Source organism: Rhinolophus hipposideros (genome assembly GCF_964194185.1).
Source record: "Rhinolophus hipposideros genome assembly, chromosome: 8".
NCBI classification, from domain to species: domain Eukaryota; kingdom Metazoa; phylum Chordata; class Mammalia; order Chiroptera; family Rhinolophidae; genus Rhinolophus; species Rhinolophus hipposideros.
In genome coordinates this window covers 72,653,539-72,671,973 of record NC_138054.1, presented here as the reverse complement: position 1 = coordinate 72,671,973, position 18,435 = coordinate 72,653,539, and the positions used below count along the sequence as shown (strand labels likewise).

The following is an 18,435-nucleotide window of genomic DNA, read 5'->3' as shown; positions in this document are numbered from 1 at the left end:
CGGCGCGTATCATTCAGCCTGCTGCAAGGTCTTTACAAGTTCTTTAAGGAACCCGAAAGGCAATTTTCTGTGGCTTTTGTTTATGTTGTTTTGTTTAGGTTGTATCCTGGCTGAATTGACAACTGTTGGGTTTCATAACACCACTTACTTTGGCCTTTGACATCTTGGAGCAGACATTTTAGGAGGGCTGGATTAGTTGTGCTGTTTTTTGTAAATGACTATTTTATTTGATGAGGGCTGATTGTGTGCTTACCTGTGTGGGTGTGTTTTGTCAAATGCTTTTAGGGATTTAAAAAAATATATATCCTTGGAACAGTTTCTTTTTCTTTAAGTTGTATTTAAATCATTTTGCCTGGAATTCAGTGAGTCCTTTTAATTCCCCAAGAAAGTTTTAGACTGGTCACTCCATCCCTCTGCCCTTCATCTCAGGGGAGTTAGCTGACATTTTGTATTCTATTATGTATACCTTCTGCTCTATTTGTTCATTGCTCCCCTTCATTCTGCCTAGATTTGTACTTTGTCTTTCACAGCTGGTAACTTTTCTTTCATTACTTCCATACCTTCATATTTTTTTTCTGCAGTCTCAGAGAGATTCTCCAACTTGTCTCCTACTTCAATGCTTGTATTGCTTACAAGCAAATGCTACTATATTGCATTGCTTGTATTGCATTTTAATTGTTAATTGCATATTTAGTTTCTTTGCATTCTTGACTTGTTTCCATCCTTGTCTTTCTGTCTTAGGCACTCCCCTAACCCCATTTCATCATTCATCTTGTGCTACTTATCATCCCTATTTCTAATATTTAAATGACAATATCACCCACATATCCATTTAAATTTTCTTCTGTCTACCACAGGAAAAATTCTTTTCAGAAAAAGATGTCCCTATTTCTTTAGGGTAATAGTTCTTTTTTTGAGACTGGTATGTTGTAAGTGCCATCACAAGTTTCTTTTACTTATATTTTGCTTATTTGTTTACTTATCTTTTGAAAGGGAAAGTGCCGGTCCAGTGTGGCCAGCCAATGAGGTCTGCATTTCTTTGGTTAAACTGTTTGTTTTTTCCTAAGAGGTGTCGGAATTTATTTCTGGGGTTGTAAACTGGCAGTCGAGTTGATAAATGGCCAATGTAGCTATCCAGTGTAGCTCAGCTGGGTTATTATTCTCGGATAACTTGTAGTCATTTGTGTTTCTTTTTTCTAGAGGTCATCTGTGAAACACTAAATTGCCAGAGCGCAACACCAGTCTTAAAACCTACATTTATCCCTACCAGGTTATCCACATCCTCTCTTTCAAAAATCTTTTGAGCTCTTTTGACTATCCCCCGATTGTGGAAACCTCAACTCTGACAAAGGAATACCCCACTGTGTATGTTCTCATCTGTTCAGCTCCTTCAGGAGGTCGGCTCGTGTAAGTACATGGACCTTCTCTGTTGAAAGTTTAACTTACTGTCACTGCTCAAAAATAAACCTTCTGGAAGTTGCTAAAACTGTGGTCACAATTCTTGGCAAGAGCTGTGAACAGAAGCTTCACGTCTGGTGCCTCCTGCCTCCTCTGGGCCAGCTGCTCATTTGCTGGTTAAAGGGGAGCAACACTGATGGCAGTGGGGGAATTGCTGCCCTGTGATGGATATGAAACTGCACAGGGGAAATCTGGGCCTCAGGCACAGCCAGATGTTATGTCTAGTCCAGCATCCTCCCAGGAAGACAAGCTCCATTGGGCAGGGGTTCTGGTTAATCAAAACTGTGCCCCTCTTCCTGCCCCGTAATCCCACTGCTTAGTGACCAATAGTCAAGAATGGAGTTTCCAGGTTGCCCTCTGAATCATTAAGAAGCATCTCTACGGTTAAAAAAATCAACAATCTAGGACTATTAGCTAAATATGGGCATTAGAAGCAGAAATCAGAACTTCCCAAAACAATAGGATCTCCATCCTCCCAAAGGGCCCCAGCTCTCCTTTGGGAAAGCACACCTGCAAAGGACCATCTCTCCTCCCTTCCTGCCTTCCCCTCCATGTAGCCAGACACATGTGGCTCTCAACCCCAAACAAACCTGTACTCAAAAAATAAAACTCAGTTCCTCTGAATGTTACCAGGACCCCTTAAATGGTTATCCTAGACTCTGGCTGCCCAGCCAATGGATCCTCTGAATTGCCTCCACTGATCTTCTTGAAGTGGAGATATAATTATGTCACAACAGACAACGAGCTCTTCCAGAAGCAGCTACATATGTTCACATCGTCCTCTCTTTTACATGCCTGGGAGGTCTTTACCTTCGCCTTGCATGGTGAACGACCACTATTCTTTAAAGTGTGGCTAGAATAGTTCTTTCTCTCTATAACACCCTCCCCCCAATTGCCACCTGGAATTATGAACTGTCCTTGCAAATGCTTTTCTATTGCTTTCTACATATGTCTACAATAGCATTTATTACATTATATTAGAATCTGTGGCAGACACTGTCAGTTGGCTTATCTGTACTCCATTTCCAAATCTCTTGTCGTCTTTACTATTGAAACTGTAAAAGCGAAACAAAATTGATTTCCTACTTTCCCTAAGCCATGCATGGCAAGTTCTGACTAACGAGATGTAGGATGATGTCTCTAAGGATAGGGGTTCTTCCCGAATAAACACACAAACTCTCACAAGAAGAAAGCTGTGCCCTTTCCTCATCCCTCTTCTTTTAAACTGGAATACAGACCTACTGCTTGGAGCTGTAGAGCTGACTAGGTAACCATGAAGATGAGAGCCGAAGGACGGTAGAGTGACAAGAAAGGTCATGGCATCCTGAGCACGGGTGTGGATGGGACCTTCAGATGCTTGTACAGGAGATAAGCGAGCCTCCATCTGTTGAAGTCCGTGTTAGTCAGTTTTTCTATTTCCATTCCTAACTGTTAAAATTTCTATTAGGAGACTGAAGCCTTCAAGGGAAAGGACTGTTTCTTATTTATATTTGTATGCTCAGTGTCTGGCAGAATGCCTGGCACTGAGTAAATGCTCTAGGATTTTTAATTGAATGGAATGTCATTACTGCCTTCTAAATATTCCAATGGCTCCTCATTAGAGTGAGAAATCCATTCGGAGTTCTCATCTTGGCACTCAGGGTCCTAACCCATGCACCTCACCACCCCTCAAGCAGGCTCCAGCGACATCAAGTGGGTACTCTTTTGTGGACAGACCCTCTTTCTCCTGTGTTCATGCCTCTACCCTACCTCCCCTCAATTGGAATGTTCGCCTCTACACCTATAGGCAGAACTTCTCTCTCTGCTCCGTTACTGAACTTTCACTTGCTTCCAGTATCTACCTTGTTTTAGAGTACCTGTTTGACTATTTCCGCAAGAGCACATGAGTCCTTGGAAGGCAAGAACCGGCCTTAGGCAGATCTGCATGTTTCCCATCATATAGCATATGCAGTTTGGCATGGGGAAGGTGTTCAACGTGCGTTTTGTTAAATGGAACTAAACCAGGGTCAGAATGGCCAATTGAGAAAAGATGGGAGCTAGACAGAATGGGATTAAAACCCACCTCACTGGGTAATTGTAAAACCTTCATCCCTTCTGGGCTTCAATGAGCTCATCTATAAAATGGGGACAATAATAACTGATTCAGAACTTAGTATACTATAAATATTTAATAAATATTAGGGAGAGGGCAAGACCAAGAGCAAAAGGCTTTGCTTCCTTCTCTTCTTTACTTATCGTTTGAGCTAGTCCACTAATTATGTAAAGGGAAACTCTGGCCCAATGTTAGAAACTGAGAAGGGGTCCCACCCAAATGGGATGAAACATCCATGTTCTATACATTGACGACATAAGAAAAGAGTGACATGAAAGATGCAGCTTACTGGTCTGCCCTCCTGCTATTAGCTGTCAGGCTTGTGTGGAATTCATCAACCAGCCTGTCTCATTCTTGGCAGTCAGAGAAAATATGCTGCAAGATGTCCCCTGCGTTCAAGGACAAGGCCTGATTGCCAGCCCACTGTTGTCATTCACATCCAGGAAGGGTCCACATTCCTGCTGGGACCCCACCCAAGGGTCAGCCTTAACACTGATCCCTGTATCCACTCACTGTCCCTCCTGGGCACTCCTCAGCTTGCTGGGCGGAGGTTGACCACAGATCCCTCTGGTCATCTTCAATACTTGTTTGGGGCTGGGGCAGGGTGGGGAGAGGCATCTGCAAGCCTTCTCCTCTCTGTGCCCTGGGCACAGTCTCATGGACCAGCCTGTGGGCTGTCCCACATCCTCTCCCATTTGGTACATCCAAGGGAAAGATCGCTTGATCCCTATTCCCACCAACAGCCTGGCACCCACCACCTGTGACTCTAGGGGTGACCTACAACCTGCTGTACTCAGGGGATGCCCGTCTGGGTAAAACGAACAACTATCTACCTGGTTCCTGGAGGGGCCCTCATCACGTGGGAATTACGTGCCAGGCATGTAATTTGTTATTGTGTGTTAACTCACTTAATCCTCAGAGCGAATTTAGGTGGTAGGTGCTCTTTTTAATCATTTTACAGGCAAGAGAACTGAGGCATTAGAGTACCTGCTTGAAGAGGTAGGTACATAGCTTCTTAAGCTACATAGCTAGTAAGAGAGGCAGGTCATCTGGAGCCAGAGTCCAGGCCTTAGCTACAACTTGATACTGAATGAATGACAGAAACTCCTAGGATGTGAAGAGAATTAGCTCTTTAAAGGCAGCCAGCTGAATATTCAGACCAAACAGTCCAATTGCAAAAATGTAGTTAATGCAGGGAAAGCCAGGAGACGCATGACACAAAACACAAATAGAATTTTCAGAGAGATGCAAGATGATAATACACTGATAAAAACAAAAGTAGACTGTCAAGAGTGATCTGAAAACAAAACATGCAGCTTCCTTGAAATAGAAATGAAAATAAAAACAAGATTACCAAAATACAGAGAAAGATATAACAGGATCAATACTGTTGAAAATGGAATTAATGAAAACACATAATCACTGGCAGAATAAAAATAGAACTTCCAAATCACTGGAGGGAAAACAAATCAAACAAATCAAGTCAGCTAACAATAGGAAGAGTAGAAAATAAAGGAAAGCAATAAAAAAGCGTAATATGCTTGTATGAAAGAAAGCATAATACATTTGATGTAAAAGAAATATACAAAACCCTGCACTCTTCACTTTCCTTAAACATTCATAGAACATAAATAAGACGAAAATTCAAAAAGTAAAAAGGGCACAATGCAGTACAAATAAAAAGCATAAAAAGATCATACAGGATATATAACCACTTAGTAATTTTTAAAAAATTCTTAAATACTCAGGTTATAAACTGAAATTACAGACTATTTAGAAATGAACCCAGTTGAACACTCTATATGAAAACAATAAACTCCCCAAAAGAAAAATATGTGAAGAACTTGAAGCAGCAAAGACAATGAGACAATTAAATATCATTTTGTCATCAAACCAGGAAACACTGACAGGACTGGCAGCATCTAGTGATGCTGAGTGGAGAAGTAGGCTTTTGGTGAACCTGTCAACTGTTGCAATATCTTGAAGGAAATCTGAGGTCATGCATTGAAATTTGTCTTCTAAGAATTATCCTAAGAAAATAATTGGACAACTGTTCGAAGATTCATGTATAAGGATGTTTACTGGAGTGAAAAATGGAAGATACTCACTTTATCAATAGGGGAGTAGTTGAATCAATTATGTTTGTGCATATAACAGAATGCCCTGTAGCCATTAAACAGGATGAGACAGATTTATCTATCTATCTATCTATCTATCTATCTATCTATCTATCTATCTATCTATCATCTATCTATCTATCTATCTATCTATCTATCTATGTATCTATCTATCTATATACACTGACATAATAAGATGATAACATGTGATTAAAGAGTAAAACAAAAAGCAAGTCCGTGAGCCATGCATATAGATGATCTTGCTTTAGAAATCATGTTTGTTGCATTTGCTTTATGTAATATTGGCATACAAAGTAGAACGGATATCAATAGTGTGGGGAGGAGAACCGAGTAAGATTATGACCTCATTTTGCACAGGGCTTAGCTCAAAAACTGGCCTATAGCAGATACTCAACACGTTTAGTTTAAGAACACGTGTACATCAGCTTATATACATACATCTCTATCTCTTTCAATTCCCCTTAATTGAGAACTTTCCCAGGCAGGGGTCTTCTCCCAACTACACTTTGGCTCCTTGTCTTGTCCCCTCCCCGCACCTTATTCCAAAGCCTCAACACGTCACTCTTGGATCACTACAACAGTCTCCCGACTGGTTTTCTTCCCATGAACGCTCTCTCCACTGCAAATAACTCTGGTGGGACACCCCTGCTCTACAACCTCTCATGGCTTCTTCTTGTTCACCAATATTTAAGCTCCTCCATGACCAGGTCACACTCTAACCCTCTCTATTTTCCATTCTTTGTCCACGTGCATCCCCTACTCCACTCCGGAGTAGGGGATTGCTTTCCTCTCCAATTGCCTTGTTTGATCCTCCTTCCACACCTCCATTCCTCCTACCATCCCACGGGCTCTTTTCCTCAATTGCTCAACTCAAGGCCCAGCTGTGCCAGCAGTGTGATACGGTACTAAGACACAAAGACCTGGGTTCACATCCCAGCTTTCAGTGCAAACGTAGATACCATGTACATTCTCTTGGGATTTCAGTTTTCTCATCTATAAAATGGGAATAACAACACAGTAGTCCCCCCTTACTTACCTTATCCACGGGAGACATGTTCCAAGACCCTCAGTGGATTCATGAAACTGCAGGTAGTACCAGACCCTATATATTCTCTGTTTTTCCTATACACACACACTGGATAGAGTTTAATGTATAAATTAGGCAGAGATTAACAACAATAACTAATATTAAAATAGAACAATTATAACGATATGCTATAATAAAAGTTATGTGAATGTGATCTCTCTCTCCTAAAATATCTTCTTGTACGGCACTCACCCTTCTTCGTGTGATGATGTGAGATGATACAATGCCTACGCGGTGAGATGAAGTGAGGTGAACGACACAGGCAGTGTGACATAGCATTTCGTTACTACTGGCCTTCTGACAGTATGTCAGAGGATCACAGAGCCATAACGATGTCATGTGTTCCACCCACAAACTTAATACCTTTTCCATCTTAACTAAGTACTGGTCACAGGCTGTGGCCGTAACTTTTGCTGTCTGAGGTGTGACAGCAAAACTAGCACAACTTTCTTTTTCCTTTTTCACAATGTCACGGATAGAAGATTCATTCTTACTATAGATCTTAGCTACCTCAACATATGATGTTTTTCTTTCCTTATTAAGTTGAGAACGTTCACATTTTCACTTAAAGGAAGCACCTGACAGCTTCTCTTTGGCATATCTGAATTGCCAATATTACCACTTTCGTATTTTTGGGGCCATTATTAAGTAAAATAAGGGTGACTTGAACACAAGCACTGTGAGACTGGAACAGTCTATCTGATAACCGAGCTGGTTATTAAGGAACTAATAGGCAGGTAATGCACACGGTATAGATATGGTATGGATACATCGGACCAAGGGATGATTCATGTCCTGGGCGGGATGCTCCAGACGCTGCAAGATTTCATCACGCTACTCTGAATGGCCCGCAATTTAAAACTTAACAAATTGTTTATTTCTGGAATTTTCCATTGAATATTTTTGGACTGTGGTTGACCATACGTAACTGACATTGAGGAAAGTGAAACCTTGGATAAGGGGGGAACTACTATAATGTCTATTTATTATAAGGGCTTACTGTTTATATTACTAGGGCTTTTGGGAAGAGTTAATAAGCAACATATGTGCCAGGCCCTGTGCTGGATAAATGGCGATGCTCCTTTCTTCTCTGACTCCCTGGAACTCCAATAAGTAATTCCTGTTAGTCAGGTGCTTATATGGAAAGAAGGTTATGTTTTGAGGGCGTATGTTTGAAGCACTGCTGGACTTTGGTAATTATGCCCTCCACATCCCCAAACCATACGTATTTTTGTTCTTGTATTACAGACGAGGAAACTCAGACTGAGAAAGGGAGGCACTTTGGGCTCATAGCTTTAAGCTGTAAGAGTAATAACCACAGAACCATCAGTCCACAGAACCATTATTAAATATTTACTATGTTCCAAGTGCTGTGCTGAGCACATTGTATGCAATGTCTCACTTAAGTGCTTTGTCCTGAGAAACTGGTATTATAACCCATAATCCAGAAGGAGATAGTGATATTCAGAGAGGAAAAAAGACTTATCCAAGGTCCTGTAAACAGTAAAAGGCAGGGGTAGGATTCAAACTGTGGTCCGTATGACTTCAAGCCTATACCCTCAGCTATTCTGCTGTAACTGCCCCCTAGGCCAGGGAGTTGTCTGAACTTGGAGTGCAGCCCTGTGAGGTGGAGACTGGCCTTGCCAGGTTCTCCATGGGCTCAAGCCTGGGGTCCTCACAAGCACTGCTGATCACAGTGGGGTCCTCCAGGTGAGGTGGGCGGGACCGGCTCCCAGCTGGGTGGTTGGGTGACGATGCTGGTGATGATTCTCCTGAACGACTGGCAATGGTACCTGCCCAGCCCTGACACTTACCCAATGGTACAGCCGGCATCAGCCTCGATGGTCCAGATGCAGTTGAGATTGTGTTCATAGGGAGCTGGATACCCGGGTGACAGCACCTGCCCCGACACCTCTCCTTTCACTGTCCCTCCACACTCAGCTGAAAGAAATCCCAAAAAAGTGAGCTTCACTGGGTGGCCTGTGCTGCCAGCGACGCCGCGGTGGCTTCTCCTGTCTGTGTCCCTGAGTCCCTTTCATTCATTCCAGGTGACTGAGCATAGTATATAGAAGGTCCCTGGATGAGACTCATATCCAGAATCTACAAAGAACTCCTACAGCTCCACGATGAAAAGACAACCAGCGCAGTTTAAAAATGGGCAAAGGATCAGAACGGACATTTCTGCAAAGAGGGTACACAAATGGCTAATAAGCACATGATGAAGTGTTTATCATCACCAGTCATTAGGGAAATGCAATGACAGTGAGATACTACTTCACATCCATGAGGATGGCTACAATAAAAAAGACAGACACTAACAAGTGTCGCTGAGGATGTGGAGAGACTGGAAGCCTTATACGTGGCAGGTGGGAACGTAAAATGGTGCAGCCGCTTTGGAAAACAGTTTCATAGTTCCTCAAAATATGCAACACAGTTAACATACGCGTCTAGCAATTCTGCTTTTAGGTGAAATGAAAACATACGTTCACAGAAAAACTTGTACATGAATGATCACAGCAGCATTATGCATAATAACCCAAAAATGCAAACAACCCACATGTCCATCAACGGATGAATGGAGAAAGCCATGTGGTGTATCCGTATTGTGCACGAACAGATCTGACCACAGCCTGCGTAACATGCTGTTATCTAGCATGTGTAGCTCCTTCACAAGACTATGAGCTCGTTGGGCGCAGGGACCTTGTCTTACTCATATTTGCACATCAAGTGCCTCGTATAGTGTTTGGCACATTGTAGCTATTTTCATAAATGTGTCTTGAATGACTAAATGGGTGGATAATCACATGAATGAGAAAAGCTTATTGCTTCCCAGGCAAAGGACTAGAAAGGTCTGAATCAAGGGCGCCTGAGTGAAAAGAAAGGGAAGGAGATGTATTGCAAAGCTTTTTAGGAAAGGGAATGATTGATAAACAAGATGCTCGGAGAAAATGGGATCAAAGTCACAAATGGACAACTGACCTTCACCTGTTGCTACACAGGACCCATTACGAACCTCTTGGGCCCCATGGCTTGATGTGGGACCACTGAGGCAGGGTTGGGGGAGGGGCTCTCTGCCAGTAAGGCTGCTCATGAGACCAGATCCATTGCTCAGTCTCACTGTGCGTCCTCCCTCTGTGGTGCTCTTGAGATGGGAGATGCCAACCGGATTGAAAGAAGCAGAGCTGAGTGTGCCTGAGGCAGGGAGCAGGGTGTGGGGGACAGGACGAACGCTAGGTTGTGGGGAGGAAGACTGCCTGGCCTCACACATAGAGGAGGCACCTCGAAAGGCAGCAGGACATTATCCATGCCCTTGGCTAGAGGTCTTTCCATCGTCCAGATTGGAGGAGCCCTTTTTGCTTTCCAGAGAGTGAGCGTTTGAAGGAGCAGCACTGGGAGCACTTGCTCAAGGACGCACTGCTTCTTTTCTTAGGGCTCACTTTACCCGAGGCCTGGCGGCTGGGCAGGAGGGGCCAAGAGGCCAGCCTGCCGCACGTTCACAGTCAGGCCGGCAGACTCTTCCTGGCGCTCTCCCTTCACGCATCCTAGAGCGTTGGCTGCTCCCTTTGGGCTGCAGCATACACTCATCATGGAAGAAAACATCTGGATGTTTTCAGTTATAGTAGTCACTCCTGACAGACCGTGATGGAGTCCACAACAACATGACACATATAAAAATACACACACAGAATCCCAAATACACAGCCTCACTCCCCTCAGCGGGGCCTGCGGGAGCCTTCGTGGGGAAGGCCTCTGAGTGTCAAAGTATACACATTCCTGCTAGCACCGCTGGAGTGGATACTGGAAGTTCAGTCCAACTGGCAAATTTGATATGCAAAAGCACCTTACGGTGAACGCTTTCTGCAAAGCAAATAATCGTCTTACACTGTGAACCATCGTCTCCTTCACATCTCGCTTGCTCTGGCTTGCCTATGGCATTATACCGCTGTCGGTGTATGCGCGTGTCTCCCTCACTGGCCTGGGATCTGCGCTCCTCTGTACTCCTAGGGCCTAGCACAGGCCTGGCCCGTGAATGAGAGAAGGGGAGGAAAACTGGATGCAGGGAGAAAGGGAAGGGGCATGACTGCAGATCGAGTCAGCCTTAAACACAGACAGAGTGCAAGACTCTCGAGGCTACTGGCGGCCACTACCCTGGTGTACCCACTTTCAGATGTAAAATCCCTGCCTTTAGACACTCTGTTGTATCACTGTTGAAGATCCTGCTAAAATGGACTTGTCTAGGGGAAGAGACGATGGTCTGTTAACATTTCTCACCATGCTGGTTCACACCGTCAGCCCCTGTACCTGCTCAGGCTAGAAAGGTCACCTCCCCACCCGACATCCCTGTCGGTGAATTCTTACCCAGCCTTCCAAGTCTCAACGGAAATATCACCTCCTGTGCAAAACTTTCTCATACCTCCCTTACACTTTGCATATAACGCTTATTACAGAGCTTATCTTGTATTATTAATGTTCTGTTTATGCGTTTATTCTCCCTGCTAGAATATGGGCTCCCTAAGGGCAGGGAAAATGCTTTTGTTCTTTCTTTTTGTGTTTCTCTTCCCCTGCACGTACCCAAACATACACTGGCATCAAATCTGGCCCATAGCATTTGGCACGCACTTAAACGTTTCCCCAGTAGGTGTTCTGTTCTTATAAGATTGGCCAGTGCTGCACAGACACGTTGAGATTGTGGGACACGGGGAAGCGGATGGAGAGAGGGGAAGGCCTGGCGTTTGGGGACAGGGAAGGACAAAGCAGTGCTGTGGGAGTCCTGATCAGCAGGAAGGGTAACACGTGCAGTGAGGTGGGTGGTGACAGATGCAAGACCAGACAGACAGAATGACGGGTGTTGCCTATTTCACACTTCTGTCTTGGACCAGACTTCTCTTGCTCTGTGACACATAGATAAAGCTTCCAGAGAGCCTCTGCTGACATTCTGGAAGCATCACAGGCTTAAGAAAATGCCAGTTCATTATTGTATTCCTTTTTTAAGAGTGAGACAGATGATCGCTCATAATCTTACTCGTTCTTTCAACATTTGCTCAGAAAAGGGAGCACAATGCCCATTTTGCCTATAGAGAAACTGAGGCCCAGCGTGAGCTGGAGACTCATCTGAGCCTTGGTGTTTGTTCAAGGAACCCCTGGAACCCAGGCAAAAGCTCTACCTCTTCCTTTCTAGTCAACTCTCCTCTCTCTCCTCTCTCACCAGCGTTACACTTCTGAGGGCATGGCTTCGCTCTGGTCCCACCTGCTAAGTATGCGACAAGGGTAAACAAGAGGCCTCCTACCAACACAGGTGGGGAGAGGCCGATCCCAGGTTCTGCGCTCTCCACTCAGACACAGCAGTTCCTCACTGCCCCGCAGGCTGTACCCAGGGTCACAGCTGAAGGACACAGAGCTCCCTGCAAAATGGCCTCCGTCTTGAACCTTGTAGCCAAACTGGGGGGTTCCTGGGTCCTCACATTTGATGAGTTCAAAACCTGGTGAAGAGAGAAGAGAGAGGGTGAGCAAGACCTGCTGTGGCAGAAACCACACTCCCTCAAAACCCATTTCCTCAAGGAAGCTGACCGGCCCTGTGCCTCCACGTTCTGATGGACTCAGTGCTCAGGGGCCGCCATTTTGCTGTGCTCGGGTGAGGGTGTATTACAGTGTATTCACTCCCCCATTGCTATATGTAAATGATTTCAGTTATTTCTGCCAGGACAGCTTTTAACAGTTTTCAGGCACAGGGTCTGAATTTTCTATTTCTTTTGTTTGACCTCATAACATTTTGGTGGTGGGAGCTGTTTGTTCAATTTTGCTCACTGAGACATTCTGATGGGATAGTGTAATATGGAAAAGTCTCTTCAAATGTAGGTTTCAAACCTCAATTATATCCTGCTTAAATATACTCTATGGAAAAAGGCTGCAGAAGGAAACCGCTGCAGAGTTCATACAGAGCTTGTATTATACGGTGCCTCACCTGGGTTATCTCTCATTTGTTATTCACAGGAGTCTTATAGGGAGGTGTAATTATCTACATTTTACAACTGAGAACATCGACTTAGAAAGGTTAAATAAATTGTTCCAAAGTCACACAATCTCAGATGACAGAAATAGAATTTGAAAATGACTCTATTAATACTGCTCCACTGACCCGCCTGCTGTAACAGGCACCGATCCCTCCACCAGACATCCTGCAGCCCAGGCGAGAGGGATCTTTTGTAGATGCATTGGATTTGTTTTCTCTAATAAATTTACTGAGAAGGAATTCATATACTAAGCATTCACCCATCTAAAGTGTACAATTCAGGGCCTTTCGTCCATTCACAGGGTTGTGTGCCTGTCAAGACAATCAACGTCAGGACATTTTCATTACCTCAAAAGGGAGCCGCATCCACATGTCCCCCCAACTCCCTCAGCCCTGGGCAACCACCAGTTTTCTTCCCGTCTCTATGGATTTGCCTACTCTGGGCAGCTCACATAAATGGATCACATAATACGTGGTCTTTTGTGACTGGCTTCTGTCACTGAGCATAATGTTTTCGAGGTTCACCCATGTTGAAGCACGAGTCAGAACTTCATCCCTTTTTACGGACAAATAATATGCCATTGTATGGACAGACATACACATTTTGTTTAGCCATTCATCAGTTGATGGATACTCACTAGATTTCAAAATAGTCTATAAAACCACTTTTTTTTTTTTTTTTTGTATTTACTGGGCAAGAAGAACCTCAAATAAATGAATAAATAGTCATGAAACCAAAGTATGGGAGGTCATCCCAAGTACCCCAGGGAGCTGCATACAAACTGGGGTGCTTTCCATTTTCAAACTCCCAGGACTAAAGGAGAGAGTTAAAACCATGAAAAAAAGAGGGAAAATAATCAAGACTCAACTCTTTAGGGAGTAGTAAAAAACGAACATAATTATACATTAGTGTTTGCATTTTTTACATCTGGCTGTAGCTGAATATTATTTTATAAATGCCACGATTAACAAAGGCTGTCTTTGGTGGCTTTAATTAAAGGCTCGGCATTTATAATATTTAAAGTATTAGTGAATAAAAGGTATGCTGTCAACTCAATTAACCGCAAGTTTTAACCACAGAGCTTTCTGCCAAGTGGCAGCTTATCCAAATCTCAGGCACAGTGTCTTAGCGGAAATAACCAGGTACGCATGCGCCAGTTAGAGCAAAGGAAGCCTGCTTGGTGATGGATGATGTCCCAGAGCCCAACCTCCCTGCTTGTGGAACTAGGAAAAGCCTGACTTATTGTCTAAAGATGCAAGAAAGACTTACTGGAAAACTGCAGCTCAAAGCCCTTGCTGGTATTCTCTGCATCTGTGATGAAATCAAGCCACAGGCTGCTGGATGTGCTGTTCAAAGTCACCCCCACCATCTCCGAGTGGCTGAACACTCCTAGCAAACGGGCGGAGTTGTTGTTGCCATCATAGACCTGAACACAGGAGAGACCCCAACCCAACGTCATCAGCATGGCCTTATTTCGAACAACAGCTTCTCACCCCACAGCCCACACTCCTAGAGTTTAGCAGTGATGACTGTCAGAGAGGCACTGAGTCATCAGACGCAAGGGAGATGGCAGAGTGGACCTAGCAACAGAGTGAGTTATCGGCCCCTCTCGTTTCCACTTGGTGGCAGTTCGGTGCCCAGCCCATCTCAGGTTGAATCTGGTCTCTAGGAAACTGGTTGCTGTTGTAACCTTTCCAGTGGAGATCTGCTCTTGTCCCCTCAACCCCCATATGGCACCAGCTTACTCTTCAGCAGCCTGGGGAGGCCAGGTTAGGGCCGCCTGACTGCCCACGCCATCTGTTTCTGCAGACAGGAATGCTGAAAGCATTCGGCATCTCTGCATCGCTAAACACTCAATCCATGAGACAATCGTCCTCCTGCCGGAACCCACCCCACCGCGGTATTGATCTTGACCACTGTGCTGGATATGGTCCCTGGGATCCAGGTAGGATGGACTTAAGATGACCAGCGTGTCACGGTGCCTTTCCCTTCCCCAAGCTCAGCCTCTGCCCCTTCCCTCCTAAAATGAGGGCCGGCTGGGCTTGCCAGGGGTGGAACCGTGCAGGCATGTGGCTCTGCTGACTCCCATCTGTGCCCCGAACTTCTGAGCACCAGCAAAGTCAACAATCATCAGAATAATGAACTGACTCCCTCGGTTTCGAGGTTGCTGCTCCTTTCCAGATAATTGTACAAATAACAACAGAAGTTGTGATTGAGTGAAGGACCCCCTGGTGCTTTGGTAAATATCAAAGATGGGATCTATGGGTGGGTGATGAATATTTGTGCATGGCACAGGATGTGGTGCCAGCTGCCAGCAAATTGGAACAATATTTCCATTCTACTATTTATGAAGCAAAGCTTTCTAAAAGCAGCCATCCTTCAAGCTAACAGTGCTGTATATTACAGAGGTTTGTTTAGGCCCCCGGGAGCCTCACGTTTCCTCAAGTCTGTCTATGTGCAATTGCTTTATATCACTGATAGACTGAGAAAATTCCAGAGTCCCAACAGACAGAGAGGGCACCAGTTCAAAGAGTTTAGCCCATTGCCGCACCCGAATTGTTATAAAAATATTTGTACCCATTCAAACATATATTGGGATTAATTAAGGCATTGATCATTAATGCTTGCTAATATCACAATAAGAGAGACAACCAGACATCATGCACTTCTTGATGGAAGCTGTACCATTCCTATGGAGTCATTTTGCTGGGAAAAAACAAACAAAAACCAAACCTGAACCAGATCAAGTAACTTACAGGAAATACAGAGGACCCCATGAAATGACACTCTGGGAATGTGCTCAGTAAAATCCAGAACGTGAAAAATTCCACTGGACAAATGACCCAATTTCTTCAACAAATAAATTATAAGTGGGGGAAAAAAAGAGAAGGAGGTAAAAACCTATAGATTAAAAACCATATGAGGCGACTAATTTAATGTGTAGACTTTCTTTGGGTCCTGATTCAAATAAACTATGAATTTAAAAAATATTATGACATTTATGAGATAATTGGAAACTTGAACAGTCACTGGATATATAATGGTATTAAGGAACTGTTGTTAATTAATAAAAGTATAATGGGAACAAGATTTTCTCCTTAATTTCAAAGCATAATTCATCCTAATTGTTAAGAACAAAAAATGTTCTTAATGTGTCATTATGATAAAATATTCATAGCAGAAAACTTATAAAACAGAAAAGCACAAAGGAAATAAAGCAACTTTCAGCACGCATAACATTTCGGTGACTGTCTCTCTAGGCTTTGTTCTATGCATATCTTTCCACACACACACACACACACACACACACACACACACACACACACACACATATACACACACACACATATACGAGGTTGGAAATTAAGTTCGCAAACTTGTTGCAATGATGTTGCTAATCTTTTTTGATATCAGAGGGATTATTCATTATGAATTGGTACCAACTGGACAAACAGTTAACCAAGTTTACTATTTGGAAGTGCTGAAAAGGCTGAGTGAAAAGGTTAGACGACCTGAACTTTTCGCCAACAATTCATGGCTCTTGCATCAGGACAATGCACCAGCTCACACGACACTGTCTGTGAGGGAGTTTTGAGCCAGTAAACAAATAACTGTATTGGAACGCCCTCCCTACTCACCTGATCTGGCCCCCAATCACTTCTTTCTTTACCTGAAGATAAAGGAAGTATTGAAAGGAAGACATTTTGATGACATTCAGGACATCAAGAGTAATACAATGACAGCTCTGATGGCCATTCCAGAAAAAGAGTTCCAAAATTGCTTTGAAGGGTGGACTAGGCTCTGGCGTCGGTGCATAGCTTCCCAAGGGGAGTCCTTCAAAGGTGACTGTAGTGATATTCAGCAATGTAGCTCTATTTCTAGCTAGGATGAGTTCGCGAACTTAATTATCTTACCTCATATATTTATTTTTTTTTATAAATACAAGATCAAACTATAGATACTATGTGGTAACTTTTCTTTGCTTTTCTTTGCTTCATATAATGTGCATATTTTTAAAAATCATTAAATATTTCCCCCCAGCAGCAGTTAAATAGCTGCAGGAATTTCCATCATAAAATTAACCCATTCCCCCAATATAATTATTCATACATCACTGTCCAGAATGTGTGCCCTGGCACATAAGAGGCATTCAATAAATGTATGATAAATAAATAAACAAACCAATGTTATCTTCTAGTACTTTTGTCCTGGATTTATTTTGGCACAAGATATAAGATTTCACCTTTTATCCCTGGTTGATTAGCCATTTAACCAAACCTTATTTATAAACATTTCATCCAACACCAAATTTAAATCCACCATTATCACATATATAGCTATATTAATTTGATTTTGTTTGTTAACTTTCTATTCTAGTGCATTCATCTTTTTATCTATTCTTCTGCATGACCCACACTGTTTTAATTACTGTATCTTTATAACACAAATGCTTAGGATGGCAAGTCCTCCCTCATTTGTCTTCTTTTAACTCAAAAAAATATTCTCACATTATTTACTCTGGATAAACTTGAAAAGAATTTTCTCAAATTAAAAGCAACAACAACCCTCCTCAGAGGGGAAAAACAATCGCAAAAATTGTGTAATTCTGACTAACATTAAATGTGCGAATTGATTAGAGAAAAATACATTTATACGATATTAAATTGTCCTATCCATATACAGAGAGTCTAACTCAATTAAGTTGTCTTTTAAGTCTCTCAGTAAAATTCTGTATTTATTTCTGGGTATTTTTATATTTTTGATTGCTATTGGGAGTTGGGGCTTTGCATACACTTATTTCCTAACAGAATATTGCTTGTCTATAAGAAAATTGCTTTGATAGTCTAGTTCATCATTATGTAAAGGTAATGGGAATGTATCCCTGAGAAATCCAGGAGAATCCAGGCACATCCATTACATCTCAGCTTTCCTCCCCCCCCGCCCCCCAATTAGATGTTTTTCTTTTTTTCAGCTTTGGTGAGGTATAACTGACAAATAAAAGTTGTATATAATTGAAGAAGAGATAATACTCACTAACTCATTTTATGAGGCCAACATTACCCTGATACCAAAACCTGGTAAGGATAATACAAAAAAAGAAAACTACACACCAGTATCTCTGATGAATACAGATGTGAAAATCCTAAACAAAATTCTAGCAAATCGAGTGCAACAATATGTTAAAAAGATTATTTATCACGACCAAATGGGGTTCATCCCAGGGGCACAAGGATGGTTCCACATCCGCAAATCCATCAATGTGATACATCACATAAACAAAATAAAGGACAAAAATCATATGATTATATCAATTGATGCAGAAAAAGCGTTTGACAAGATACAACCTCTATTTATGATTAAAACACTTAATAAAATGGGTAAAGAAGGAAAATACCTTAACATAACAGAGGCCATATACGACAAACCCTCAATTAATATCATAATTAATGGTGAAAAACTGAAGCCCTTTGTTATGCATTCAGGAACATGACAGGGCTGTCCCCTATCACCTGTTTCTCAACATAGTGTTGGAAGTCCTCACCAGAGCAATCAGGCAAGACAAAGAAATAAAAGGCATCCAAATTGGGAATGAAGAAGTTAAATTGTCACTCTTTGCAGATGACAGATGCTATATATAGAAAAACCTAA

At 42.8% G+C, this 18,435-nt stretch overlaps 1 protein-coding gene across 1 annotated transcript in view; it reads right to left on the bottom strand.

The window, feature by feature from the left end:
• The window catches only part of CSMD2 (CUB and Sushi multiple domains 2), a 579,318-nt gene that overhangs the window by 152,986 nt on the left and 407,897 nt on the right, over positions 1-18,435 (bottom strand). The window contains 3 exon segments of the mRNA XM_081055778.1: positions 8,590-8,716; positions 12,064-12,255; positions 14,056-14,212. Of these exon segments, the coding sequence (XP_080911904.1) occupies positions 8,590-8,716; positions 12,064-12,255; positions 14,056-14,212 (476 nt within the window).